The 27,929-nt window shown below is 36.1% G+C and overlaps 1 protein-coding gene across 3 annotated transcripts in view; it reads right to left on the bottom strand.

The window, feature by feature from the left end:
* FSTL5 (follistatin like 5) overlaps nucleotides 1–27,929 on the bottom strand; it is a 554,870-nt gene that overhangs the window by 110,366 nt on the left and 416,575 nt on the right. For all 3 annotated transcript variants that reach the window (XM_054717664.1, XM_054717663.1, XM_054717662.1), the window contains exon 8: nucleotides 4,050–4,211. In XM_054717664.1, the coding sequence (XP_054573639.1) occupies nucleotides 4,050–4,211 (162 nt within the window). The remainder of the gene's footprint in view (nucleotides 1–4,049; nucleotides 4,212–27,929) is intronic.

Genomic DNA, 27,929 nt, shown 5'->3' on the forward strand with positions numbered 1-27,929 from the left:
GGGAAAGGCTGGACTTCTGCTCTATCAGACTCTGAAGTTCAGTGTTTGTTGTGTTCATTTGTTTAGATTTCCTTTCTTTCTTTTTTCTTTTCATTTTTTTTTCTTTCTGTATGTGTCTCTGCATGTGTGGTTGTGTGTGGGTGTTCCATGTTATCCAATCTCAGTAACATCATGCACCATGAGGGATATGACTATTTGTGACAGAGGACAAAACAATCTGTGTGGCTATTTCAGGAAAGAAGGTGGACAACCACTGGGGAAAGATCTTGAATACCATCCCTAGGGATGCCACTGGGACATGGAGAGGCAGTGAGTGTTTGAGGAGAGGTAATTATTCTAATCACCTGAACCGCTTTCTCAGTTTATAAACATAACTGCACACCTCCATCCCCCCATTCTTTGTTGAGAATCCATTGTCCAAAACATAGATTGGCAACATTTTGGTTGTGTATTTGTTTTTGCTGTAAAAGGCCAGATAGTAAATATTTTAGGCTTTGTGAACCATACAGTCTCTGCAGCATCTATTCACTTCTGCTATAGTAGCATGAAAGCAGTCATAGATAATATTTTTTTTAAAAATAAGTGTGACTGTGTTCTGAAAACAAAAACAAAAACACACAAAAGTTGTTTTATGTCCAAAAATAAGCAGCTTTCCAGACTTAGCTTGGAGGCATTAGTGTGCAAATGATAGGGAGCGAGAGCTGTATTTAATCATGCATCAGCTTCTTGCTTTATGTCTCCAGAGATCATACTTTTCTTTCAAGACCCACACACTTAAGCTAAATTCTTTAGAGTTTCTCAAACATCAAGTCAGTGTATTTTGTCTTCAAATTCTCTCTTCTCCTAACCCATATGCCTCACTGTCTTTTCTCACAACTGTCTTTTCTAGCATTTTTAGATGATTTCTATTCTATTGCCAAAACTATCAATTCCCTTATCCATTTATCATCCTGATCCATATGTCTTACTAACCTCCAGAACTAGGGCAAGCTGACATATCTCTGTATCTGGTGTCCCTGCACCTAGGTTTTTTAGTAAATTATGAGACTATTACATTAGCAAACTTACAAATGTGCATATTCACAGCTTTCAATTTTCAGGATGTTCAATGCTTGATATTCATTTCACTTGACCTTTACAGTTCAATGTCTTTCATATTCTATTCCACTTTTTATTTCAAATCTTTACGCTTAGTTTGATGTTTCCTATTATAATACTAACTTCTCACTCTGAATGACCTTGCTTTTTAAATAACAAAGTACATAGAAGTGATAAGAAAGTAAGCCCAAGTCATTCTGCAACATATATAAAATCATCACGTTATTTACCTTAAATGTACACAATGTTATATGTCAAGTATATTTCAACAAAAATCTGAAAAAAAGTAAAGGAAACCCAAAACATTGTTTCCATCTACATATTCACCTTTACCTATAATAATAAAATAAATATGCTAATTAGACTGGATGTCCTTCCAGACAACCTTCCGGATGAAGCTGGGGTTGCAGCCGTGGGATCTAGGCAGCCGCTGTGGCTGCGAGGGAGGGATCCAGGCAGCTGCTGCAGCTGCCAAGGCCTATTCCTGCATGAATTTCGAGCACTGGGTCTCTAGTTTACTTAGAAGCAAATATTCTCTTTCTTTCCAAGGCAAATCTCTCCTCTTTTCCTGTTCATTTCTGCTCTGTTCATCCTTTCCCTCTTCCATTATCTTCACATCTTTTCTTTATTGATAGTCCTTCAAATGGATAAATTGTCCAAAGAGAAAGAAATATCTTCATTAGTCCTAACCTTTTCCAATAGCATATGCTACCTTTTCTTTTTCCTCCTTTCAAAACCTGGAAAGATATTTTTTTTATACTTTTTACCTCCTTTTCATTTTTAAATCTACTGAAGACTGATTACTACTAATACTGTTTTCTTAATGTCACAAAGACATATGAATCACTTGACCCATGAACACATTTTAATGACCTTCCTTGACCTTAATATGACTCTGATATTAAACTCTTTGTGATCTTTACCTTTCCTTTTTTTTAAAATGTAGTATCACCTTGTTTTTCTGCATCTTCACTGATTTTTAGTCTTGTGTTATCTATCTTGATTTGCCTGCCAATAAAATATGTCTGCATTCCCAGGATTTTACTTCCTGTCACTAAAATATTATCCCATCCATTGCCAGTTATTCAGTTAGTATCTAGACTTGGACCTCACAGAGAAATGCTAAATAAGCATCTATTGAATAAATGAATAATTAAATAATTACAGTGTTCAGTAATATATAATCTATCTATCTATCTATATAAAAGCCTAAGTGACCGTTCAAACGTAGCTATGATGTACAATGACCACCGGGGGCAGATGTTCCAGCTGGTAGGTTAGGTTGCTTCTGGGGTCTGGCCAATCAGAACTGGGTGAGATGGTCCGCACACACCCTGGAGCTCTCATGCGGTCCCTCCCCGGCCCCGATCGCCCTGATTGGGACTAAGCGAGATGGCCTGATCGCCTCGATCTGGAATGGTGAGATGGGCCAGAGGCACCCTGGAGCCCTCCCCAGGCCAATCATGCACTGGTGGGGTCCCAGATTGTGAGAGGGCACAGACCAGGCTTAGGGACCCCACTGGTGCACGAATCCATGCACCGGGCCTCTAGTTGTATATAAAGCCACATGGAATTCCTATACATCTAGATATATCTCTTGCGTTGTGCTACTTATTCACTTTTTATTATTTACCATATATTCTCAAAACTTTACCTATTTTGCCTTGTTTTTAAAATGGCAATAACTATTTTACAAGGGTCCACACTCTTTCAATGTTGAGTCTTGGAGAGTAACCAACTTCCTAAATTTGCTTCCTATATATTCCTGGAAATAAAGATATATGTTCTTATGGTTTACTGCTATTAAATGGATAAGAAATGACAAAATCAGATGCTAATTAAAACTTTCTTCACTTTAATTTCTGTTAATCAGATTATAGCAAATTGTAATCAGTAGATATAAACATGTAAATTTATTGGGCTTATTTATATCAACAAATATTTTTAGAATTCAGGTTTTAAAGGTCAAAACCACTTTTACATGTCATTTTGACTTGCAAAAGTAGATAAGTACATGTTTCAAAAGATTTACTTTAAAATACTGATAAAACATAATTACTGTTAAAGTGGAATAAGATAAGTTTATGCTTACATTTAAAAAAACATTTATTTATTTTGAAAAAGATGAATTGAAGGAATGTAAAGGTATGAAATAAAGAATAGAATGCCATACAACAGATAATCAAGTAAAATGACTGGTGTTGCTATTCTTGACAATGAAAATTAGATTTGTACATTTTCTTACTAATATAACCAACATATATTCAACTGCTTTATCATTATTTTGATTATTTGACATTGCAAATATTGTCTGTTTTTGTTTTTCACTTACATATTTGTGACTATAATCTGTATAGTAATTGATTAATTATATGTGTACAATAATAATCATAGAATATTAGAGCAAATAGAATATTTTATATATTAGAATATAATTTCATAACTGAAAGCAATGTAAATGTGAAACATTTAGTAACATTTTGATTTTTTCTCCCTTCATTTGCAAAGTATACTGCAAAATACTCACTAAAGAGCATCTATAATATCAACACCCTCTGGCATAGATATATTTAATGTATGATTTAAACATTTAAATAGTCACTTCAGAATTGGTTTCTATGAAGAGACCTGATTATTCTGTTCAGTATATATGTTATAACTCAGAGGACAAGTATTTAAAAGATATATAATTTAATATTTTACTTATCACCAAAATAATGACATAATTAATCATTATGACAAGACTATTACTTAAAACATTAAAAATATTAAGAGACTCTATTTCAAATATAATGTCTTAGGTACAACCCATTTTCTTAATGTTCATGACATTTTGTTGAAATCAAGATTCATTTTCTTTTTTACCAAATGATATAAAATGTGACATAAATTTTAGTATAAAATTTCTACATGGTCATTTAAAAGAAAAAAAAAATGTAGGTAAAAACCACCTTGCAGTGTGAGTTGTTTGGACAGCTTTGGTGTAATATCAATTCCATTCTTCAGCCAACCCAGCTGAGGATTGGGTATGCCCTCTGCATGGCATCTCAAACTTGCAGTTACCCCTGGCTCTCTGGCCTGACTCTCTGGGTATACCCGGATCACTGGAGGAACTAAAAAAATGGAAAAGAAAGCAAATTAGCAACCCATATTTGATTTTCTAAAACAAAGAAACAAAAATTGCAATATAAGAAAAGTATAAATTATATACTTCAATGTTGTTGCATATTTTTACCAATCTTAGCTTCCAAACATCATTACCTACTAAAAATGTGCCACAGATCTTTGGATAAAGATTATCTAAGACTATGCTAGGGAAAAATACAAGCTGAGCCTGGGATATCTTACTTCAATCATTTAAAAAGTACTCAAAGAATGATACAAACCTAAAAAAAGATATGATGTGTACATAGATTGAAAAAAATAATTGGTAAGATAGTAAGAATTAGTAAGAAATATTATTGGTGGGATGACGGTACTACAAAATTGCTATCTAGATGCAATGTAATGCCTATCAAAATCCAACTGCATTTTTCAGAATTGGAAGAGCTAATCCTCAGATTCATATGGAGTTGTAAGGGGCCTCAAAAAGCCAAAACAATCTTGAAAAAGAAGAACAAAACTGGAGGCCTCATACCTCTCAATTTTCAAACGTACTAAAAACCTTCAGTAATCAAAGCAAAGTGGGACTGGCAAGGATAAAAATATAAATCTATGGAATAGAGTTGGCAATGCAGAAGTAAACCTATACATCTATGGTCAACTGATTTTCAACAAGGATGCCAAGAAATAGTTATTTCAAGACTTGGTGCTGGAGCAATTGGATATCCATATGCAAGACAATGAACCTGGACCCCTACCTCATTCCATATATAAAAATTAACTCAAAATGAATTATAGACCTAACTATAGGAAGTAATACAGTAAGATTCAGGAGAAAGCATAGGTGTAAATCTTCTTGGCCTTGCATATCACCATGGTTTCTCAGACAAGACCCCAAAATACAAGCAACAAAGAAAAATAAAGTGATCTTCATCAAAGTAAAATATTTGGTGCATAAGGACACTACCAAGAAGTTGTAAATATAATTGACAGAGGAGGGAAATTTTTAAAAATTATATCTGATATAAAACTAATACCAAAGTATATAATAAACTGTTACAACTCAGCAACTAAAAAGCAGATAGTCCCTTGTACACAGCAAAGGGGAAAAAATGAAAAGGCAACCTACAGAATGAGAGAAGATATTGGTAAACCACATATTTGATAAAAACTTAATGTACAAAATATTTAAGAATGCATACACCTTCATAGCAAAAAATAACTCAATTAAAATATGGGCTTAGAACCTAAATAAACAAGATTCAAAGAAAATATACAAGGGCCACCAGGTATATGACAAGGTCTTTAACATCATGATCATCAGAGAAATGTAAATCAAAACCATAATGAGATGTCATCTGTTATGTTGGTATTATAAAAAAGATAGTAGATAAATGTTGGCAAGGTTGTGGAGAAAAGGGAACATATGTATACTTTTGTTGGGAATGTAAACTGGCAAGGCCACTATGGAAAACAGTATGGAAGTTCCTCAAGAAATAATCTAGATTCTTTCTGAACTTTATCCTCAATAGTCTCTTCAGTAAAAATGAGGTTTGATTTATGTCTCCTTTTATTCTGTGATATGTCAGTCATTTTGGTGATAAAAAATAATAACAGTACTTTAAAAGTGAAAATAATAATATATTCATAGGGACCACAGAATGTTTGTGAGGGAGCCCTCATAGTCATGCTAACTTAATGGCTCCTCTAGGTCACAGAGCTTGTTGGAGTCTAGAGTTGAGACTAACATACAGGGGGCCCTGACTCCTGGGCCAATGCTCTTTACACTTCACGCTTCCCCTAACCAACTTGGCTAAGTTGGTCTCTAATAGCCACTGAATTTAGCCAATTGGAAAGAAAATCAGATGTGCATTAAAAGTAAGTATGCTCCAATTTTTTTCCGGAATTCTTACAGCATCAACAACAACAACAACAAAAAATAGAACTGCCTTATAATCCAGCAATCCCACTCCTTGGTATATATCCAAAGGAAACAACAACATTGTCTGAAAGAAATATCTCTACTTCCATGTTTATAGCAGTATCATTCCCAATAGCCAAGGTATGGGGACAACCTATCTATCAACAAATAAAAAAAATAAAGAAAATATGGTATACATAGGGTGTCTGCAAAAAATGTATGCACATTTTAACAGCTGATATCTCATTTAATTTTCACTCCTTTTCAGGTTTAACTGATTTAATTAATGGGTGAAGCCAGACTAAGCTTTGAACAAAGAAAATTTATCCTAAAGTGTCACAGACTTTTTTTTAAATGGAGATACATAAAAGATAAAGTTTATGGTACAAAACCAGCAATAGTTGACAAATTGAGGGCACACCAATACCAAAGGAAATTATTCTTGATGTTTGTGATTCCATTGCTTCCTGTGTCAGCAGCGCCTGTACAAGAACAGTCATCAGTTTGAAAACAGGCATTGCCAAAAATATTATTCATTTCTGTAGATTCTTTTAAATTTTGAAAATGAACTGTATGTTAATAAACACTGACTTTATAATCATTCAAAATACATATTCATTTTTTGGAACACCCTATACATAGATTATGGAATATTATTCAGCCTTAAAAAAGAAAATCCTGTCATTTGTAACAACAGGAATGAAACCAAGGGCATTATGGTAAATTAAATAACCCGGGCAGAGAAAAAAATTAAAAATGGGCAATGAGTACAAACAGTCAGTTATAAGATAGAAAAGGTCTGAGTATATAATATACTAGAGGCCCGGTGCATGAAATTCGTGCACGGAGGGGGGTTGTCCCTCAGCCCAGCCTGTACCCTCTCCAATCTGGGACCCCTCAAGGGATGTCCGACTCCCCTAAACGGGCAGTCGGACATCCCTCTCACAATCCAGGACTGCTGGCTCCCAACTGCTTGCCTGCCAGCCTTCCTGATTGCCCCTAACCGCTTCTGCCTGCCAGCCTGATCACCCCCTAACCACTCTGCTGCCAGCCTGTTTGCCCCCAACTTCCCTCCTCTGCCGGCCTGGTTACCCCTAACTGCCCTCTCCTGCAGGGTTGATCACCTCCAACTGCCCTCCCTTGCAGGCCTGGTCCTTCTCAACTGCCCTCCCTTGCAGGCCGGGTGCCTCCCAACTGCCCTCTCCTGCTGGCCATCTTGTGGTGGCCATCTTGTGTCCACATGGGGGCAGGACCTTTGACCACATGGGGGCAGCTATATTGTGTGTTGCAGTGATGATCAATCTGCATAGTACTCTTTTATTAGATAGGATAGAGGCCTGGTACAGGGGTGGGGGCCAGCTGGTTTGCCCTGAAGGGTGTCCCTGATCAGGGTGGGGTTCCCTTGGGACGTGGGGCGGCCTGAGCGAGGGGCCTGTGGTGATTTGCAGGCCGGCCATGCCCCCTGGCAATACAAGCGGAGGCCCTGATATCTGGAATTTATTTTCCTTCTACAATTGAAACTTTGTAGCCTGGAGCAGAGCCAAGCCTGGGGCTCCCTCCGAGGCCCGCAGCCATTTGTGTTGGGGTTATTATTGAAACTTTGTTGCCTTAAGCGGGTGGGCCTGGCCAGGGTGTATGGAAAGCTTTGCTTCCCCTGTTGCCAGCGGCAACCCTGGCCTGCTCTCTCAAGCTCCATTCTGCCGCCATTTGTTTGAATTTGTTTACCTTCTATAATTGAAACTTTGTAGCTTGAGTGGAGGCTTAGGCCTGCAATGACTGGCAGAAAGCTTGGCTTCCTCTGTTACCTAGGAAACCTTGCTCTCTGTGGCTGTAGCCATCTTGGTTTGGGTTAATTTGCATGCTCGCTCTGATTGGATGGTGGGTGTGGCTTGTGGGCGTGTCGGAGGTATGGTCAATTTGCATATTTGTCTATTATTAGATAGGATGTTTTTCTCCTTTACATGGCTCTAGCAACATGTTTGTTTTTTCTAGTTTATTTTGGGATAGATACTTATAACCTCCAAAATTCCCATTTTTTCTATTTTTAATATTAGTATTTTCATTAACAATTTTTATTATCTAACATAACATTACTAGTAATTCAAAATTCAGCTGCAAATCTGAAATCCTTCCAAATCTCTGTGACTTCTACATTGAAGTCGGAGGTATGGTCAATTTGCATATTTGTCTATTATTAGATAGGATAACATGGTGACTAAAGTTGATAACACTATTGTGTAATTGAAATATGCTAAGAGAATAGAACTTAAATGTTCTCACAAAAGAAAAGGTTAAGAAACAAACACAAGCTCTAGCTGGTTGGTTCAGTGGATAGAGCATTGGCCTGTGGACTGAAGGGTCCAGGGTTCTATTCTGGTCAAGGGCACATGCCCAGGTTGCGGGCTTGATCCCCAGTAGGGGATGTGCAGGAGGCAGCTTATCAATGATTCTCTCTCATCATTGACATTTCTATCTATCCCTCCCTCTTCCTTCCTCTCTGAAATCAATTAAAAAAAAAAAGAAACAAACACAAAAAAGAATGAAAGTTAGACTGATAGCTAAATTCTTACAGAAACAAGAGACTTTATAATTAACTTCTATAATCAGTCTTTGCAATAACTCAATACATAACTTTAATAAAATAAATAAATTTTTAGAAACACTAAATTCTAGCATAACCCATGAAAAATATAGTACAAAAGTCTAAAAAAATCTTACAGCATTTAAAAAAATTAATACATTATTAAAATCTTTTATTCAAATAAAATTAGGTTTTTCTCCATACTAAAGAAGAAATAACACAAATCTTATATAACCTATTCTAGAGAATAGAAAGGGGAGAGGTTGCATTTCTTTGGTAGTGTTAAAATATCTATACAAGTCTTTCAATACTTTTACCTTCAAGAGAGCACAGACTGTCAGATATAAGATGGTTAAGATGAGAAATTCTCCTCATTTTACATGTGGGCTGAATTTGATGACTCACTCATTGTTAACAAGTAGAATATGGCCAAGTGATGGTGTAAGATAACCAATATTAGGCCATAAAAGGTATTACAGCATCCTCCTAGCTCTCTTTTGCTCTTGGAGAAGTCAGATTCCATGACATAAAGATAATAAATCAGTCTTATGGTAATGCTCACATATCAAGTGACATAGAGAAGCTCCATGCCAACAGCCAGCAAAGAACAAACAGGCATGTGAGTGAGCCATCTTGGAATTCCTCCAGGCCAAATTAAGCTTTCAGATGACAGCAGCCCTAGCCAAGATGTTAAATGCAACCTCAGAGAGGACTACATACCGGAATCACATAGTTGAGCTATTCTAAATGCTTTTATCCTATTTCTCCATTATCTCATATCTCTATTTTTCTGTCACTAAATGGTCATTTACAGAAGGGTTTTGCCTCATTCAATCATTGTATTCCCATAGATAGCTGAGTGACTAAAGTACCCCAGAGAATGGAGAAGTCCGCCGAATGTGTGTTACAGGCTTATCACACCTATCTATTCTTTGCATTCATATTTTAGCATTTGCTCTTTACTGTAGCCATGAAAGCCTATATACCCTACATTTTCTTTAATAAGAATATGAGTTAGTAATCAAGGAAAAATATTCTGGTCCTTAGTTAAAAAATTTTCTACAAGAGATACCTTAGCAAAAGATAATGGATAGAAATTTTATTCACATAGACCATCATACACTTTTTAAAAAATGTGTATACTTTGAACTACCTGATGTATTTTCTTTTCACTCATCAGACCAGCAGTCAAAGACGCAAGGTCGGTAAACAATCTGTCACTCTATTTAGGGTCACAAATCCAGCCCAAAAGTTAACTTTACCACTTTCCTTTCAAGTGACTGGCAGAGCCAATATATATACAAATTTGATTGACTAATGAGTAAATGTTGGCCTTCCAGATTCACTGAAATTATAAAAGCAATGCAAACCAGGATACTAGATGAAGCCAAATTAGACCCATGTCAACTATGACACGGAGACCAAGGGTGGAGAGGGTTCCTCAGAAAGGCCCAATAATCTTTGAGTCTGGAGCTGGAACTTCTCCTTGTATATTGCCTTTTATAGTCCCAGGACAGAAAAATAATAGACTTCCAAAGCTCTGAGCATTATAATTCTGCTACACCCTTCCCCCTCTCCTAAATATAATTCAAAACAAACACAACACACACTAACAAACATCTGTAACAATGTTGGGGAGTAAAACCAAGATTGTATAGTTTTTCACTTTGATAACTGCTTGAATAGTTTATTTTGAAATATCAAAAACATTTTCAAAAATAGTTCTTTAATACTATGTTACCCCTTGGTAACATATGTTTAGGTTCTTTTAATATATCTAGCACAGAATAGTTACTGTAACATTTTACTAGTATTATATAGAAGTACAAATTAATACCTTTTTAAAGATATTTTTTTCCCCAGAAAAAAACACATTAATCGTAAGAAAAGTAAAGAGATTCTTTCAAACACTCAGACCTAATTTATAATTCTTAACAACATGGGGGTTAGTAAATGAGCTTTTAAAAATATATATTTAATGAAGGTAAGTGTATCTTGCCATTGAATTTATAGCCAAAGGAAGGATCAATGCTTCTTGCAACATTCTTTGGAAAAGCGAAAAATTAAGACAGCCTAAATTTATATGAAAATTACTTAGAAAGGAAACACATCAATTAGCTCAATGATAATAATGGATTCTACATCATTCATATTAGAAAATATAGATATTATGTAAGTCATACATACTATCACTGATACTCCCCAAAGGACACTTTTCAAATAAGATATTTCATTTCTCCCAGCACTCTAGCTGTTTCTATTTTATTTATATACTTGTGCATGTACTGAAAGGAAAACAGTGATCAATAATTTTTGTCGTATTGAATTTTTATACCCAAATAGATAATATATATTTAAAAATAAAAATACTCTCATATAATATGCTTCTCATTTAGTATACTGGTATCAAATGATCACCTGAAAAATCTCTCAATGCTTATAGAATTGAAGAATAAGTGATTGACATAACAACTATTTAACCTCAGTGACAAGCTACACATTTGAAAGGAGGTTATTTTTCCCGAGATACGTATTATGAAATATAAATGAGGATTGATGGCAGCCTGAATTAAAAAGTCAATAATCCCCCAGAGAACATTTCAAGCCATTTGTTACAGTCATTTTTAGTTAGGAAGTGCACTCTATGAACTTGTCTCTCCTTCCTATTGGCAGTGTGTGAAAAAAAGAACTGGCAAAACACACCAAAGGGTTTTGAAATTGGATTTAGAATCCAATTTGTGTGCAGTATCATGAAAATCTTTAAATAAGGCTCCTAATATTGTAAGCAAAAGGTGATATTTAAAAATAAATGTCTACATACTCTGAAAACTTCCTAATAATATTCAATGTCACTAAACCAACTCAGGAAGTAGTTTAAACTAGTTGGCTTTATTGGATAAAATGTTATCAAGCAATGTCAAATAATATTAATATCAAATAAATACATTATTTATGTCTATATGCAACCACTTAAGTAGTTGAGATTACATATTATTCCATTTAATTCTATAAAATATAACTAAGTTTCTGTCACTTAGATGGAAGAAATACAAGAATATGTAAATATATGAATTTTATTCATGAATAAAATTTAAGAAAAATTAAAAAAATTGATTTAATTTTAAAATAACAAATTATAAATATTTATTAAGCAACTTCTGCATGTAGCACATTGTGCTGGTGGCTTTTTCTCTTTGTCTCATATGCTCTCTTTTACATATTAACCTGTTATGTGATTGCTCAGTTTGGGTTTTGAAATTAGCCAAATGGAAAACTGGAAAAAATGTATTCTTGGTTGAAATTGCCTTATGTGGTACAGATTACAAAATAAATGTCCCCGTAGAAGTATATACTTGGAATCTAATATACATTCTGAGTTAGGTTTTTAGCAGTGACATATAAGGTATATTTGATATCCTTGAAAAATTGTATTTAAAAATGTAAAAGTCAAATAAATAATCAGTGCATTTATAGTATTTGGGAAAGGTATTAATAATTCATCTCAAATAGATGAAACTTCTCAAGAAAGCTGAACTACCTGTTTTCTATTATCCAGTGTTTTTGTTTGTTTGTTTGTTTGTTTGTTTTTTAGAAATGCACATGTGGCTAAAATTAATATAATACAATTGTATTCAATTTATCTAACAGATTGTAGAGCATAAGCTGTAAATAATAGGATGCTGTATGTGGAGGACTGGTTGCTCTCAGAGTACAGACATAAGGCTAATGCTCTTTAATTAGTTGTAGAAATAAGAAACAGAAATGGAGTTCTAATACTAAAAATATTAAATTGAGAAACCAAAAAAATAGATAAGCTAAAGAAAATAAAGTATAATTATATTTTCTTAGGTTTTTCTTTCTGCAAACTTTGGGGTTTATATGGAATCAGTTGTAAATATGTCTCAGTTCAAAACCAAGAAGTATTTAATAATAATAATAGATAGGTATAAAGCCTATAATAGATAGGTTATATTTCTTGAAGGTCCATAATAATTTTATTGTAATATAATAAACTGGTGCTTTTCTCATATAACATTAGGGTGGATCTAATAGAATTATTTTAATCTAATAATCCTTCTAATCAAATATTAGAATGCATGGAATGGAAAAAAACACAGATCTCTATAATACCAAACCCTGTTGTTTTTTCCCATCTTTCAACTTTCATTCTGATATCTGTTTTTAGAAATTCCTGCACTATTTCCAGAAGGTATGGAAACAGCATAATCTGGACACTTTAAAAGCCCGATTTTAGAGGCAGGAGGCAGAGATCACTGACCCAACACAACTTCCTTCTAACTGAACAAAAATGCATTTCAGGTGAATGAGCAGGTCACAGGTATGCAAACAACTATTTTTTTTTCCCTTTTCTTGATGCCATTATCTTGCCTTCTTTTGAAGGAGTCTATCATTGCTCTTCCACAAATTATTCACACAGCTGCAACTGTGAGAAAAGGTTCTAAGAAAGCTTGCGGGTAAGAATATAAATGTGTCTGAAGTAGTGCTGACTCACAGTGGCATCTGGATTGTTCTGTTTGTATTATGATTCCTTTGTCATTTAAGCAACTTTCCTCTGAAAAATTACAGACTGGGTTTAATAAATATTTTAAATGCTACAGAGCTTGTCCAATGCCTTTTGTCTCTGACATTATTAAAGCCATCAATTTCTTTTTAACTTTGTCCCAAAGCAGTCATTTTATATTCATGACTTTCCCACTGTCTCTTGTCAATATTACAAAGCTCTCTGATCACATCATACAGCCTTCATAAAAGTATAGAGGATGCAACAAATGGTGGAGGCAAAATATAAATTAACACCAAAAACATCCTTATGGTCCTAAACTTTTGTGATTTTTTAAAAATTTGGTCTCCTATTTATCTTGTGGCATTATAAAAACTCACAACTTTTTAAGCTCTTTTGAAAGGGACAGTTCATCCTACTTTAACTTAAATCTATTCTGCTGATCCTTAAAGTCTGTGGCTCTTTTAAACCTCAATGATGAAGTCTCACATGCCATCATTTTCAGAAATGCTCTCTGTAACACAAAAGAAAGCATAACAAAGGCATTCAGGGTAATAATACAGATGTTGTTTTTCTAAATCTATGACGGAAAAAACGAGAATTAATTAAATGAACTGATACATTAAATATTACCTGCTTTTAAAATTGGATAGATAATGCTTTATTGTTCTGCTAACATTTTGTAGGAATCCCATCTCCCAAAATTAACTGATATATGAAAAAGTCCATTTTCCACCAACTCATCAGAATTAGATGTTAATAAACATTTTACTTTAGCAAATGATTTCCCATTTTATATTAAATTGAATTTCATTGACTGCTATATGGATATGGTTTTATACACTCAGTCATTTCTAAATTTTTTTAAATATATTTTTATTGATTTCAGAGAGTAAGGGAGAGGGAGAGAGGGAATCATTGATCCCTGCCTCCTGCATGCCCCCTACTGGGAATCGATCTTGAAACCCAGGCATGTGGCCTGACCAAGAATTAAACTTTGATCTCCATAGGTTGATACTCAACCACTGAGACAGTGGCCAGGCTCATTAGTCATTTTGATTCCTTCCATGAATGGCCTGTTTATAGCCTTACCAATGTTTTTCTTATAAATAACTATGAATACTTATTCAACTAAAACATGTGTAATGATTCTTCATTTCTTATTTGTAGAATATATATTTTTTCTACTATATGTATTTTGAATAATTGCAATACAGAATATTTGTATTTAATATAACCTTTCAAACCTCTATTTCATTACTACTAGATTTCTTGTCTTGCTAAAGAAATACACTGCCACCCACAGTTGTATAAATATTTCCTAAATAATCCTATCCTATATAATAAAGAGGTAATATGCAAATTCACCCTCATGCCCTCGTGTCACAAGATGGCTGCCCCCATGTTGTCACAAGAGGGCCGCCTCCATGTTGTCACAAGATGGCCACCCCCACTTTGTCATAAGATGGTCACCACAAGATGGACGCCCCCACATCATCACAAGATGCCCACCCCCACATCATCGCAAGATGGTCACCACAAGATGGCTGCACCCACGTCATCACAAGATGGCTGTTCCCATGTCATCACAAGATGGCCACTCCCATGTCATCACAAGATGGTCGCCATAAGATGGCTGCCCCCACATTGTCACAAGATGGCCGCACCCACGTTGTCACAAGGTGGCAGCCCACATGTCATCACAAGATGGCCAGCAGGGGAGGGCAGTTGGGACCCCTCAAGGGATGTCCAACTGCCCGTTTAGGCCCGATCCCGATAGGGATCGGACATTCCTCTCACAATCCAGGACTGCTGGCTTTCAACTGCTCGCCTGCCTGCCTTCCTGATTGCCCCTAACTGATTCTGCCTGTCAGTCTGATAACCCCCTAACCACTCCCCTGCCAGCCTGATTGATGCCTAATTGCTCCCCTGCCAGCCTGTTTGCCCCTAACTGCCCTCCCCTACAAGCCTGGTCCCCCGCAACTGCTCTCCCCTGCAGGCCTGGTCACCCCCAATTTCCCTCCTCTACTGGCCTGTTCACCCTTAACTGTCCTACCCTGCAGGCTTGATTGCCCCCAACTGCCCTCCCTTGCAGGTCTGGCCCCTCCCAATTGCCCTCCCCTGCTGGCCATCTTGTGGAGGCCATCTTGTGTCCACATGGGGGCAGTCATCTTTGACCACATGGGGGCAGCCATTTTGTGTGTTAGAGTGATGGTCAATTTGCATATCATTCTTTTATTAGATAGGATTAGATAGGATAGAGGCCTGGTGCATGGGTGGGGGCTGGCTGGTTTGCCCTGAAGGGTGTCCCGGATCAGGATGGGGGTTCTCTTGGGGCATGGGGTGGCCTGGGCAAGGGGCCTGTGGTGGTTTGCAGGCTGGCCATGCCCCCGGTGACCCAAGCGGAGGCCTTGGTATCTGGGACCTATTTATCTTCTACAACTGAAACTTTGTAGCCTTCAGCGGAGCCAAGCCTCCTGCTCCCTCAGTGACCACAGCCATTTTTGTTGGGATTTATTTATTTTCTATAATTGAAATTTTGTAGCCTTAAGCGGAGGCCAAGGCAGGCCAGGGCAGGTGGAAAGCTTGGCTTCCTCCATTGCCGGGGAAACCCAAGCCTCCTGCTCTCTCCGTGGCCGCAGCCATCTTGGTTGGGTTAATTTGCATACTCACTCCTGATTGGCTGGTGGGTGTGGCTTGTGGGCATAGCGGAGGTACAGTCAATTTGCATATTATTATTTTATTAGATAGGATAAGAAACAACTGGAATTAGCCCAGATGTCTTTCAACAGGTAAATGGTTAAACAAACTCTGATATATACCATGAACTACACTTTAACAATGAAAAGAAACAAACACTTGATTCACACTAAAAGTTAGATGAAATATTCAGATAACTGTGCTGAATGGGGGGAAAAAGCCAATTCCCAAAGAATATACAGAATTATTTCATTTATATAAGTCCTGAAAAAAACAAGTTTAAAAATAAAGAACAGCCTGGCTAGTGTGCTCAGTGGTTGAGTGTCAGCTTATGAACCAGGAGGTCATGGTTTGATTCCAGTCAGGGCACATGCCCAATTTACAGGCTTAATCCACAGTGGGGGACCTGCAGGAGGCAGCTGATCAATGAATCTTTCTTATCATTGATGTTTCTCTCCCTCTCCCTTTCTCTCTGAAATCAATAAAAATATATTTAGAAACAAATATTTTTTTTTTAAAAAAAGGAAAATATATTAGTGGTTGCTGGTTCATAAAGGTATGGGAAAAGGAGAGAGTGAGTGTGGAACATTAGGGATCCTGTTCTGTATGTTGACTGTCAATGTCAATATCCTGGTTCTTCAGGTTGAACTGGAGGTTTGCAAGATGTTACCACTAAGAGAAAATGGGGAGAGGGTTCAGAGGATCTTTTTTGTATCGCTTATTAAAACTGTGTAAGAATCTACAGTTATCTCAAAATAAAAGTTGACTGAAAGCATTATTAATCCATTTTCAAAAACACGTAATTTATTGCAGTAGTGGAGAAAAGTCCATTCTGAGTAGTTCAAAGGAAATAAGTCATGTGATTGGAACCATCAAAAGGACATTCTCACATTCTCAGGCAATCCCTTGTTCCTGGTCCCTCCATGTGCTGCATGCTCACTGTTTTGGTTCCCTAGGATTTATCTCCAGATGTCTCAGTGCTAATGTGTGTCCTGACTAGACAGGAGTATTTGGTGTTGCTTTTTCATGCCCTAGTGGTAGCTGCTGCCAACAAGTAATGTAGGTTACCTCTGAAGCTAATGCCATGTTCTACTAAAAAATTGCATGCTTCCTGTAAGTTTATATGCAAATAATGCTGCCTCCAACATGAATCATAATATCTAGCCAAATTAAAAGACTAGAATTCATCTGTGTCTTGTCCCTCTAACTCATTAACAACCCTCATAAACGATCCACAATATAACTATTTACCATCCATATTTTTAATTTTTCCTCAATTTTATCTCCTTTTTCTACCTTAAACTTAGGTTTTTATTAACCTTAAATACACCCTAAACTTAAAACGTTCACTATTTCTAGCCTTTTATATTTCAGAAATCTATTAATTGGACACTGCCCCACAGCCCTGCACAAATCTATTGTCCACGTCACTACAAAAATATGTTTAATTGAAAGTAGGATGTTGCACCTCATCTACTCAAGGTCCTCTGTTACATCGCCCCTTTTTATTTTCAGAATAATATCCAAACTAATTGAAAATAAAATGCCCTTTATTTGGTCTGCACTTATCTCTCAAAATTTATAGCTTGCCAATCCTTTATTAAATGCCTGTATCACTGTTTCCAAATCATCACTTGCTCCTTTCTTTCTCCTCCTACTTCAACTTCTCCTCCCCCTAGTTTAACTTTCCTCCTCCTCTTTCTGTTCTTTCTTCCCTGCTGCTTTCTCCTTCATTGCTAACTCTCTCTTTTCCTCTTCCCTTTTATTTTCTTTTGTCTTTTCTTTATAAGCCTTTTTCTCTTTTTTCATCTCCTAATTTTTCTATTCATGGTTCAGTTGTAAATTTTTCATTCAATGTCACTATCTACATAGATATAGCTATTTACATAATAGATATAGTTATATTTATATGTATTATATGTAGATTCTATCATCTATCTATCTATCTATCTATCTATCTATCTATCTATCATCTATCTATCTATCATCTATCTACCTACCACCTACCTAGATTCCTTACAGGAATGTGACCTTCCACAACTCTATTGTATGAGCTGGATGAACAGTTGCTTGTGAGGCTGTTGTCTGCCTGTCTGACTCTGGAGCTTGAAGTCCACAGGGCAGACAGTCAAAAAGAGAAGATTGATGTAAAATGTGAGAATAGGCAAATCCATAGAAACAGAAAGTAGATTTGTGGTTGCCAGGAGCTGGAGGGTTGAGAGTGAATGCCAAGTGACTCTAATTGGTATGGCCTTACTTTCTGAGGTGGTGAAAATGCTGCAGAATTAGTAGCGATGGTTTTACAGTTAGTTCTGAGAATACAATAAGAAAACACTAAATTGTTCATCTTAAAAGGGTAAATTTTATGCTATTAGAATAACTCAAAAAACACAAAGCAAAAGATAGAAGAAAGGAAAGAGAATAGTGATTACAGTACATTAACATTTGTATGAAGACACAGTAAAAATAAATAAATAATGTTTTATGATGTTTCAAATTGGTGAGGCTAAACTACATTTCCAAGAATTCCCTCTCTGGTATGTTTCCAGTTAGGATGGATAATGAGTTATTTTTATTTTTATTTTGTTCAAGGTTTTGTGGGTAGAAGTAAAGTCATTTTTGAGTGTTGGGGCAGGGTTATCCTGTGATCTTATAGCACACATACATGGTTCCTTATCTGGGGCTCATGTGGTTGGTGTGGGGTAGCAGCCAGCAGCTGGGCCCACAATTGCTCCCACTTCCATTCAGCTTTGTCACTCCTGGGCATGGTGTACTTTTGATTCTGTACAAAAGACATCTAGAATTTTAGGACAGTAACCTTATCAAATTTGGAGGCAGTGAGAACTGACATGTGGCCTAGTCCAGTCTCGTGGTTCCAGTTCACGTTCACAGGTTTGTATTTTTCCATGGCCTTCCCCCACTTAACGTTCATTTTCTCTTCTCCGATTCTCTCAGTTCTATTCCATTGATCTACATGCCTATCCTATGCCAGTACCTAACCATCTTGATTTTGGTAGCTTCATAGTCCCATTCAAATTTTTCATAAATGTCTCTATTTATTATATGATCACACCAGTGGCAGTAACTTTTTTTTTTTTTTTTTTTTTTTTTACAAAATGGCAGCTTGTATTCATATATGGGAGCATCAAGAACAATAAGCTCTTCTAAGACAATAACTAATATTTGTTCACTATTGGATCCTTAGCATCCAGCAGAGTATATAATAGATCTTAACTTACATTTATGAAATAGATAAACTACATGTGTGAGTAAACGAATGAATGAGAGCATAATATCTGCTTTGTGTTCCAATAGGCACCACCATCACATGCCAAAGTTGGCCTTGATTTCACCTCAGCCTCCATTTAGTTCCTCCCCTTAAGGCTGTGCATGTTTTCATAGTTCCTGCTCTTGTCAATAACATTGATTCCTCTGTTGCACCTGTTAATGCTCTGGAACCTGTCACCTGCAACATATAATTTGATCATGCCCTGGAGGTCAGTGGATTCCACCACCGCTTTCTGCTCATTTTGGTTGTCTTATCCCTAACTTTGTATGTATGTTAATAATCTAACTCTCCTAAACTATTCAATATCACCTTGACAATGTCACCAGACAGCACATAGGTTGCTCTAGCTAGGTACTATAAACAAATTTGGAAAAATTAAAGATATAATGTATTCTTTAAATTTTATTAAATTTATTGGGGTGATATCCTATATAATAAAAGGCTTAATATACAAATTGACTGAACTGCAGAACTAATGGTCACTATGATGCACACTGACAACCAGGGGGCAGATGCTCAACACATGAGCTGCCCCCTGGTGGTCAGTGCGCTCCTACAAGGGGAGTGCGGCTCAGCCATAAGCCGTAAGCCCAGCTTCTGGGGCCCCGATCACCCTGCCATTTGCCCCACACACAGAGGGCAAATGGCGGGAGGCAGGGCCCCAAAAAACCGGGCTCACAGTTGGCAATGGCGGGAGCTTCTCCTGCCTCCACAGCAGCACTAAGGATGTTCAACCCTCAGTGCATGAATTTCATGCACTGGGCCTCTAGTTGGTTAATAAAATTATATGGGTTTCAAGTGTTATTTATATGTGGAATCTAAGGAACAAATATATAATTTACACTTATTCAAAATAGGCAATACAATTTAAGAGTTTTGCAAGTAGTAGTCTATTATTATATACTAGTAGCCCTGCGCATGAATCCGTGAGCCAGTAACTTGCTGCCACCCTCCAGTAGCTCTCTGCCTGCTGCCCTGCCCTTCTGTAGCTCACTCTACCACCCCGTCCCCCCTTAGAGCTTGCTGCCCTGCCCACTCCTGTAGCTCTCTGCTGCCTGCTTGTAGCCAGTAGCTTGCTTCCCCACCCTCCTGCTGATCCATGATCTGGTGGTTACAGGGTTGCTCATTACGCTTCACTGCATAATGACCATTTGCATATTATATCTTTATTATATGGGATAATTGAACCAAAATAAAAAAGAAAATGAGAAATATTAAAATAGTCATAGTAGGATGCTAAACAGTAAATATGCAAACTTTTCATGTTAAAGCATTATCTTTATATTAAAATAGAATTCTATTATATTAAAATAGAATTTAAAAATGGTACAATGATCTATCTATTACCATATAGATATTTATTGTTTATTTTTTGGCAGAAAGTATTTAATATTAAATTTAATATCCTTCAGTAATTAAATTTATTATTATTTAAAATGAATGACAGTCAATAAGTAAACTTAAAATAATGCCCAATACTTATTATTAGAAATATCAAATTATTTATATATACATATGCACACATATGTATGCACATATATACCAACACATATTTTTAACACAGTTCCAGTATTTAATGTGATGTAATAATAATTTAGAATAATCACAAAATAAGGAATCATTAATGTTTTGGTAATGTATTCCTATAAGTGTAAAAGTCTTAAAATTCTTAATATGAAACTTGTAGTTTTCAGTCTCATCAATAGATGGCACTACTATTTACCATATTTTTTGCTACACTATCAATTCATTAAATAACATATGTTCCTTCCTTCTAAAACACTGACTTTCTATAAACAATTTATTATTTCCTTGACATAGTAATGTTACTTTAAAATATTCACTTTCAAAAGTGATACTAAAATTGTAATATATGATAATTACTATATAGTATATTATCATCCACAAAATTTTCCAAATACTTTCTAAGGAACCTTTTTATATTATTTTAAAGACATTATGACTCAGAGTAGAGTTAATGGGGAAGATGACTATTTAGTTGTGGGGGTGCTACTATCACTGGGTGTTTTGCTTGCATATTACTTGTTTGTTTTTAAATTAGTGGTCTCAAATTTTAAAAAATGAGTTGAAGGAAACTCAAAATTTAATAACATAAGTTATCTATTAATAGTGATAGAGCACTACTAATAGTCAAAATGATATATTTTCTATTGTTAATCTTATCCCTAACTTTGTATGTATTATGCAACATGACAGACACAATTATCTGAATTTTGTCATGAAGCATACTCCCAAGTCACTAATATAGAAGCCAGTGTATAACAACCTCCTACTCACATACTCTGGCAAGCTTATTTAAACTAATCTGTGGCCCTAGCTGGTTTGGTTCAGTGGATAGAGCATCAGCCTGCTGACTGAAATGTCCCAGGTTTGATTCCAGTCAAGGACAGATGGCCGGGTTTTGGGCTCAATCCTCAGTAGGGGGTGTGCGGGAGGAAGCCAATCAATGATTCTCTCTCATCATTGATGTTTCTATCTCTCTCTCCCTCACTCTTCCTCTCTGAAATCAATAAAAAATACATTTAAACTAATTTGTGTTACGTGGAAATGTGGAGGCAAAACAAAGAAGATTCTCAGACCATTACTAACAATAAAATAATGTCTTCTTATCCATACTGATTTCTCTTTTTTTTTTTGTATATCTTGTCTGTCTTCATAATCATATCATAGTTATCAATAATTTTAACATCTTTTAGCAGTGGATCAATATAGAGTATTGGCATTAAATTTTTAGAAGTATTCTTGCCTAATAATCTCAACTAAATTAAAACTCCTTTGTACTTAATGTATTCTCAGTAAGTATATTGAAATAAATCAGCATGTAGGTTTTTGAGGGGGGGGTGGAATACTACTTGCCCGACCATATCTTTCTCTCTGGCTCTCATCTATAGTTATTTATCTACATGAGTGACAATCCTGATATTCCCAGAAAGTTGAAGCAAGCTATGGATGTTTCCCTAGTCCTTTTTGGAACAGTTTTTCTTTTGCACTTCCCACACAATTTTTTGGAATTGTCTGACACCTCAAATTTCAAAAGGCTGTATGGGTTGAAAGCATGTCTTTGTCTACTAGTATGATGCCAGAACATTTAATTAATGACCTAACCTGCTGAAAGATTAGCCCAAATGTTAATTTTAGAGGGGACTATATCTTGAGATATAGATAACATGGATACATGTAGAGTGACCAGCTCTCAATAGTCCACATAATGTTTAGTTGATTATTTACTTTAGCATGTTAAAAAACATCCCAGCTCAATAAACAGAATAGATTAATAAAGTTTTGTTTACTACTTTCTATTTGCAAAATACAAAACTAAGCCAGTAGAGAATGCAAGAATGAAATATGACCCTTGGTCTTTGGATATCTAATTACAAAGATCTATATGCATTAAAAACCTAAAATGAAAGTGGTATAAAAATCAAAGTAATTACTTTTAATTAAAAAAAGTAGTGATTCAGGATGTCTGAGGTAGAAGAGGTTACTGTGAGGCGCAGTGTTTATTAATAACTTCATGTAAAACATGGAAAATGAATTGAGTCTTAGAACATGGATCTGACCTAAATAGGCCAGAGAAAAAGATACCCAACCATGTTAGTACTCATGCCTTGGGACCTTTAAAAATTAATGCGTGCTCTAAGTATAAACTGCACTAAAAAATAAATAAGACATGGGTGGTAAGAATCATACACATCAATTATAATAATCAATCATAAATATGAGAAAAACATAAAAAAGTATTCATTTGGAGAAGCCTAAAAACAGACTGTGCAAAGTATTTTCCCAGGGCTCTGGGAAACAGACCACTATTAGAGCTACAAATAATGTTTGTGTCATTGTTAAATTAATTTCTAAAATTTTCTTTCTAGTTGGCCAAGTTTAAACATGACACAGGTATCAAAAATGAAATCAAATTTACTGGTATATTGTATGCTGCTAAAGTGTACTAAATGATGTAAAGATTAGCGAATGAGTCCAGTCATGACGTGTCATAATGCCTTACATAATGTTTTACAATTTAAATGTTTTACTCTTTTGTATTAAACTACAATTTAAGCATAATGTGGAAGAAGTAATCATAAATAAGACACATCAAATGAAAAATTCAAGAAAACACCATCACCAGTAACAGTAAAATGGCACAGGAAAAGAGATTAGGCAAATGCATTAATTTAAATGAAGTAAAATTTATTTTAAGAACATATGGATTAACAAGTACACATGCAAATTGCAAAAGGTGCTTAAAATCTAATTAAGCTATCTTGAGAGTGCCCTCATGCTAAATCTTTAAGATCAAATAAGCCTCATTATCACATTAACCTTCCTTCGACTCTCTTGTTATACAAGTGTCATTACATTAATTAGCCATTATACTGTTCTTTAAGTGCTGACCACCTCATGAGTGTTTTGTAACATTACCCAGTACTTGTATACACAGAAGTAATCTGTGAAATACCACTCCCATCCACCTGTGTAAACTAGTCCTGTAAAATAAGTCATGCTAATTAAATGAATGTACATATAATCAGATCATAATTTTATGAAGAAAAATAATTATTTAATATTAAAAAAACAGGATTCAGTATATTCACTTACCAACAAAAGTATGCTCACTTATACCATAAAGGAATTCTGATTGAATGAGTCAACTGTAGGTGAATACAGAACAGTAGTATCTGAGAATGAGTCATCTACTGAAGAGATTTGCACCTACTAACAAAAGACTCCTCACACCTCTTTGAATCATGTTAGAAGACCTTATCTCTCCCCAGCCCAAAGGATAAAGGACTTAAAATGTAAGTCGGGAAACCTAAAAAATACTAGAGGAATCCACAGGCAACAAAATCTCAGACATATGCTGAAGCAATATCTTCACCAATACAGCTCCTAGGGCAATGGAAACTAAAGAGAAAATAAAAAAATGCTACTACATCAAAATAAAAAGCTTCTGCACAGCAAATGAAACTATCAACAAAACAACAAGGAAGTCCACTGCATGGGAGCACATATTTGCCAATGTTATCTCTGATAAGTGTTCAATCTCCAACATTTACAGAGACCTCATACAACTTAACAAAAGGAAGATAAACAACAAAATCAAAAAATGGGCAATGGACCTAAATAGATACTTTTTGAAAGAGGGCATTAGCAAGGCCAAGAGACATATGAAAACATGCTCAAAGTCACTAATCATTGGAGAGATGCAAATCAAAACGACAATGCGGTACCATCTCACACCTGTCAGAATGGTTATCATCAACAAATCAACAAATGACAAGTGCTGGAGAGGATTTAGAGAAAAAGGAACTCTCGTGTACTGCTGGTGGGAATACAGACTGGTGCAGCCACTGTGGAAAAACAGTATGGCGTTTCCTCAAAAAACTAAAAATAGAACTCCCATTTGACGCAGTGATCCCACCTCTAGGAATATATCCCAAGAAACTAGAACTACCAATCAGAAAGGATATATACACCCGTATGTTCATAACAGCACAATTTACCATAGCTAAGATTTGGAAACAGCCTAAGTGCCCATCAGCAGATGAGTGGATTAGAAAACTGTGGTACATCTACACAATGGAATACTACTACACTGCGGTAAAAAAGAAGGAATTCTTACCATTTGCAACAACATGAATGGAACTAGAGATCATTATGCTAATTGAAATAAGCCAGGCAGTGAAAGATAAATATCACATGATCTCACTCATTTGTGGAATATAATGAGCATAAACTGATGAACAAAAACAGATCCAGAGAAAGAGAAGCATCGATGCGACAGTCAAACCTCACAGGGAAGGTGGGAGGGAGGGGGTGGGGTAAGGGGGAGAGATCAGCCAAAGGACTTGTATGCATGCATACAAGCCTAACCAATGGACACAGACACCAGAGGGGTGAGGGCATGAGTGGGGAGGCGGAGGGGGGTAAAGACACATATGTAATACTTTAATAAATTTATATATACATATATATATATATATATATATATATATATATATATATAAGCAAGAGGAGGAATGAAGTGTCTATATTGTATGTTTTTAGAAAGAGTGAGCTTACATTTTACTTATAACTTCTTACATTTTGGGTCCACCTGGAAAGACTATGCATTCTCTTCCGCTCTCTTGGAAAAACCAGTGGTATTGGCTCTGCTACTATGTACTAAGGTCTACAGTAATGTTCATGACTTGGCGGGCAAATTGACTCATGACAATTAAATAATTGCCTTTTATTTCAACCATATTCTCTAAGCAGCTTTTCTGTATGCAGATGATATTTTATTCTTTATAAGACTCTACTGCTTCTTTCTCTAAATTATTTCTGAAGACAAGATCACAAGAGAGTGTTGTTTTTTACTGATCTCCTAAATGCCCAGTATCTGTTGCTTTAGGAAACCTTGGGAAATTCACAAAAAGTGACACATGAACATGAGGAGAAATTAGAACTTTTGATGTGGATCCAGTTGGGTAACTCAGACCTGATGGTATGTGTCTCAGAGTTATTTTTTTTTAAATAGTAACACAGTTGGCTTCTATATGCTACAGCCTCAGCATATAGTTTTAGGGCTTTAAGATTTAATAAAAATGAACTAATTAGATTTTATCTCATTGGGTGACATATTCCCTCATAAGTGAATAGTTCTGTTTATGCAGACAGAGCTGTGATTAACAAATGCAAACCTTGGGAAGCAGGTCACCCTGTGTGTGAACTGTCATAGTCCAACTTTGAATCACACAGGTACACTTTAGTTTGGTATTTCAAACAAGGCTAAAACAGGGATATGTTCTTTGTGAGGTATCAGTAAGTGGCTTTTCCTATGTTTCTCAACCAGGTCTATGGGCAGCACTTTTGTGTTTTTTGGTGTTTTTCTGTGTGTGTGTTTTTTCCCCCTAATGCACAGGCAGCTAATTTCCATTAGTATTACAAAGCACTAAGGACAGATTATGGCTTTAAGGTATTAGTAATAGTTCTAGGTAGGAAATACCAAATTGACTATCAGAACTCCATTAACTACCATTAGTTACCCAAAGGGGGTCTCGCAGAACTAACTTTCTATAAAGTAGGGCTTGTTCAAAGGCTGTCTGAGCACTAGCCCACTGCTATGTGGTAACAAGTACAAGTATCCCCTACTTTTCAAAAGTTCAGTTTGCTTTTACAAAAGACCTATATCTGCACCTGCTTTCCCCTAACTGTCATGGAGGCAGTGCACCCCCAGAGCAGCAGAGTGGCCCCCCAAGCTTCTTTCTGGGAGCTACACTCATGTTTGTGGGCATAGCGGAGGTACTGTCAATTTACATGTTTGTCTATTATTAGGTAAGATGTTGTAGGAAGTATCCCTTATCAAAGATGTTAAAATATGAGGGGGGAAAACAATGTAAATAGTATATGAACTTGATAGGGGATAACAGGGCTCTGGATAAAGTTGAGAGAGTCCTCAAGTGTGGGAAGGTGGGAACTGGGTTTAATTTTAATTGTGTAGCCTGGATGTGTTGTTGACATTTAACAACAGCGTTGAAAGAGGTTGAAACAGAGCATTATGGAAATCTGGGAAGTATTTTCAGGCAGAGGGAATAACCAACTGTGGATGCTTATCATATTTAAGGACAACAAGTGGGTGAGCATTAAGTGGAGCTGGAGCAGAGTTTGCAAGGAAGATAAGAGGATAATAAGTTACTGCAAAATCAGAACATTTTATGGTTTGTTTTGAAGGGCACTCCAAAGACAGGCTTTTAATCTGAGTGACATTGGGAGCCACTATAGGGTGTTAAGCAGAGGAGGGATGTGATCTGACCTCATAAATATTGGGACACACAAAAGTAAGACTTATATTTCCTAGACCGCTTTCAAGTGTTTACACAGATTGTGGGAAACAATGTGTTAGAAAGAAGAAAAATATGAAGTTCTCATGGCATCCCTGGATGTATTTCAAAGTGACAGTAATTTTGATGGCCACAGAGCTATCCTCTATACCTAAGGGCACATGGCCAGGAAATCTATAGAATTAAGACTCAGGGACATCACTGCCAAGATGAAACATACTAAAAGTAATCCAGGCAAAATAATGATGGATCATGTATGGCCGTAGGTTAGATATTGTTCTAATGTAAGGACAGCCCTTGGGTGGGATTACTCGAATGAGTATGAACAAGGTGGAGAATATTTGTTTGAACTGTGGGTATTTTTGGCAGACCAAATACAATATTTTAAAATCTCTCACCAGGGAATATCCCACAAGACAACATGTAGAGAAATACTAAAAAATAAAAATGTTTGGACCAGAAAGCAGAGAGCAATAAAAAGAAGGAGACAATGATTTCAGTAGACTGCCCTACCAAAACTAAAGGAAAGAGTGCAAACCAAGAGATGATTAAAATGCCTGAACCCTCCTGAAAGAAATAATGGAACAACTAAAAGAGAGAATACTTTAGAAGGAGGGGGTGGGGTAGCAGAAATAAATATAGCACAAGGTCTAGGAACTTTCTAAACTGAGAAAATGATAACTGTGGAGCTCACAGTGAGGTTTGGGTCTCTGCTACTTCCCTGAAGGCACAGTTTTCAGAAACACTAATCTCAATTTTAGTTTCGGAATCAGCAAAAGTATATATGCCAGCTGGAACAATGCTAGTAACACATTGTGGAATCCCTATGGAACCGGTTTTACAAATGTAAGTAATTCCATTGTGGCATTAGATTC

Source organism: Eptesicus fuscus, chromosome 6, assembly GCF_027574615.1.
Source record: "Eptesicus fuscus isolate TK198812 chromosome 6, DD_ASM_mEF_20220401, whole genome shotgun sequence".
Lineage (NCBI taxonomy): Eukaryota > Metazoa > Chordata > Mammalia > Chiroptera > Vespertilionidae > Eptesicus > Eptesicus fuscus.